This window comes from Coregonus lavaretus (assembly GCF_964263955.1).
Source record: "Coregonus lavaretus genome assembly, chromosome: 32".
NCBI lineage: Eukaryota > Metazoa > Chordata > Actinopteri > Salmoniformes > Salmonidae > Coregonus > Coregonus lavaretus.
The window spans coordinates 3,234,852-3,238,546 of NC_140019.1; the positions used below are offsets into that span (position 1 = coordinate 3,234,852).

Genomic DNA, 3,695 nt, shown 5'->3' on the forward strand with positions numbered 1-3,695 from the left:
CTCCATGGGTTGATACATTTGATTTCCATTGATAATTTTTGTGTGATTTTGTTGTCAGCACATTCAACTATGTAAAGAAAAAAAGTATTTCATAAGATTATTTCATTCATTCAGATCTAGGATGTGTTATTTTAGTGTTCCCTTTATTTTTTTGAGCAGTGTATATAAAATAATAACAAATCAGACTGTCATACAGTCAGACACTCTCAAACACACACAAACACAATTTGCTTGGAATAGGGACATGGAATAGGGATAATATGATTTGCTGGTAATGGAGATCTTATCATAACGACATATGTGTAAGTCATTCGGGGCTAATAAGGTATAGGCTATAGATCAAAGAAATGTATGGACATTTGCATCAATCTGCGGAAAGCAGCACCATATTTCTTGAAGTAGGTTTTGGCATAATAAACCAAGAAGAATCAGCATCTGCTTGGCCTAATAATCCCATATCCTATTAGAATTTCTTCATTTCCTCCTTTGTCATAAGATAACTTTGTTCTTGAAAAACATGCACTGGCTGTAGTTCTCATGGTATTCTTACTAAAAGTGAATCATCTATAACCAGATACTGCCTTACATCACTAGTGAGGGATGTCACAAGACTGAAGTACAATATTTGGCCCTAAACAAAACATGTTTCAGACCTGGCAAAATGGTAACACTTAATAAATATTCAAACCTCACTGTTCATGGAGCAAACCTGAAAATTCCAAGTCAAAACCAGTCATTTTCAGTTCTTAATGTTACAGTATTTGCAGTGTATTCAAAATCCAAATTACATCCAAATCCAAAATTTGAATTTGATGTGCTTAGTGGTTTTATTCATTGTTATACACCATAAAACTAAACCTCACTTGACCTGAGAACCTGGCAGGGCTTCTCCCACTAAGTCGCTCTGGATAAGAGCGTCTGCTAAATGACTAAAATGTAAATGTAAAAAATGTAAATCAAATCAAATTGTATTTGTCACATACACGTGTTTAGCAGATGTTTTTGCGGGTGTAGTGAAATGCTTGTGCTTCTAGCTCCGACAGTGCAGAAAATATCTAACAGTAATATCTAACAATTTCACAACATATACCCAATACACACACATCTAGTAAGGAATGGAATTTAAGAATATATACATATACGGACAAGCAATGACAGAGCGGCATGGACTAAGATACAGTAGAATATAAAACAGTATATACATGTAAGTCAGTGTATTTACCACGAGGGTTAGAACTTGGTATCCATTAACCTACTGCGGGTCTACACTCATTGACTATGCAAGCCCTACCCTGTGTAGCAATCTGTAGCCTTCATGCCCTGAGAGAGGTTTCAGAGTTTGTAGAACATGAGAATGGTTGTGCCGTGGTAAATGAATGAGTGAATGAATGAATGAATGTGGGCTAACCGAGTGGGGAACATCCTTCTCCTTCACTTGCAGTGCCAGGATGCCTCCCTTCTCCTTCTCTGTGTCTGGGGGATCGATACCTGCAAATACGAAACATTTCAAAACTGAGCAACTGTTCAAGACAGCATTCTTGGTTTCAACGCCTGAACGTCATATCTGTGCACACAAGTTTAAACACAAAAAGCTTAACTTTCAGTGCCTACCTAGTATTGAAAAATTGGTGTAGAGGTGGGCATACTCACTCTGGTGGCCCTGTCTCCAGGCTCTCTGCCCATAGAAGTCCAGCGCTCCGCTGGTCGTCTCCAGGGGGTCTGGGGTGGGGTAACTCACACTGGCCTGTGGATGGGATACAAAACAGTCTCTCAACAGATGATAACTGTCATGGGTGGGGATGCCATGCAAGTGATGTGTGTAAGCTTGAATGATTGTACTGTCTTGTAAATGACATCCTTCTGTGTCACACATGCATTGCCATACCTCATCGGCACACAGGTGAGTTGCTTGCTTCTTGCGTTCCTGGGCATAGTAGACAGCCTGCTGGTAGTGGAAGCCAGGGTTCTGAGTCTGGATGGTGGTCAGACCCAGCTTGATCGCCTCATCAAACAGGTCGCCAAAGGACTGGAACCTGGGAGTGAGGAAATGGGTGAAGATGGGTTAATATTAAGGATGACTTCAGGGAAGAATGGAAGGGAAGTGGGAATAGACTTCTTACTGCTTCGACATCCAGGCTTTGTGCTCAAACGCCAGCTCTGCCAATCTTATTCTTGCACAAATCAATATGCTTCCTGAACTGAGCGATGGCATCCAAAGATGTGTCGTGTTGGAAGCATAGTTGACAGATCTGAAAACAGAAAATATGTTTTATGTTATACATGTAACCCAACCGGTTTACTTGCGCACACAAGAATATAGCAAACTGTATATGTAGCACAATGTCCGCATTACAGTTCATAATGTTCCAAAAGCTCCTCGTAGTTTACGAATCCAGCCATGGTCTTTATCTCCATCATGTTGATCACATGGGCTCTCAGCTCATGGACAAGGCTGTAGGCAGTCCTGTAGTACCTGCATCACAAATAGTACTAATGACGTGTTGCACAGTTATCGAAAATACATACATTCTCTAGAGGGATAAACTGTAATACTGATAATTTACAAGACATAAGCCAGTAGAGCTGGGTTGGACTTACTTGAGCGCATTCTTTGTGTCCAGCTTGAGCTCACCGAAGAATGCAATCTTAAACTGGTGTCTCACAAACAGCAACAACAAAATGCACACTGCAAAATGCACACTGCAGTAATATAACAAGCATTAGCTTTGCTGCAAATTTATAGTCAATGAAAATATGAACTACATGGAGAGGCTTGGAAAACACTTGTCAGATTCCTTGATTAACATCGTGGTGGTTGTGAATACCATAGGGACCAAGGAAAACATACACAATATTTCTGCCATGACTCACCTGATGAGTTGTTTTGTTGACGAAATCATTGTGGGATTTGACCCTCCTAATCTCTGTGTAGTAGTAGGTCTGTGCATGCTCATAGAACGCATTTTCCAGCCTGCAGTGGCATCCAAAAAATAAGTACATAACACATACTAGGGAGGCATAGTGATAAGGCAAACACACATGTCAAACAAATATGATGTCAATAATGTAAATATATTATGAGATGGTGGCGTCAACATGGCTATCAGTAATTTGGCTCTGGGCCTTTGAGCTGATCCCAGGTCCCACCAAGAGGAATAATTGGTGTGAGAGAGGACAAAAAGAGACTTCCCAGACAGGTCACAGGCATTACATAGCATTTACATTTACATTTTAGTCATTTAGCAGACGCTCTTATCCAGAGCGACTTACAGTTAGTGATTACATTTTTTTTTTTTTATACTGGCCCCCCGTGGGAAACGAACCCACAACACTGGCGTTGCAAACGCCATGCTCTATCAACTGAGCTACATCCCTGCCGGCCATTCCCTCCCCTACCCTGGACGACGCTGGGCCAATTGTGCACCGCCCATGAGTCTCCCGGTCGCGGCCGGCTGCGACAGAGCCTGGATTCGAACCAGGATCTCTAGTGGCACAGTTAGCATTGCGATGCAGTGCCTTAGACCACTGCGCCACTCAGGAGACGAAACAGCCTGCAGGTCCTCACCTACGCACAGACATCAGCAGCACAAAATAAGTCAGAGCCAAAGCATGCAGTCTAAACATACATTGTCTGACACAATACAATGTATATAGTCCTGACATGGGTGTGGCTGATGCAAATAATCTACTTCACA

At 41.7% G+C, this 3,695-nt stretch overlaps 1 protein-coding gene across 1 annotated transcript; it reads right to left on the bottom strand.

Annotated features, from left to right (window-relative positions):
• Nucleotides 1–458: 458 nt before the first annotated feature.
• On the bottom strand, nucleotides 459–3,210 carry LOC311107299 (trafficking protein particle complex subunit 11-like). Its single transcript, XM_084149782.1, has 7 exons — nucleotides 2,872–3,210; nucleotides 2,599–2,658; nucleotides 2,354–2,473; nucleotides 2,121–2,249; nucleotides 1,886–2,033; nucleotides 1,651–1,744; nucleotides 459–1,488 (listed from the first exon to the last, which is right to left on the bottom strand). Exons 1-7 carry the CDS (start codon nucleotides 2,961–2,963, stop codon nucleotides 1,277–1,279), a joined length of 855 nt encoding a protein of 284 aa, XP_084005908.1. The 5' UTR covers nucleotides 2,964–3,210; the 3' UTR covers nucleotides 459–1,276.
• Between the last annotated feature and the right edge of the window lie 485 nt (nucleotides 3,211–3,695).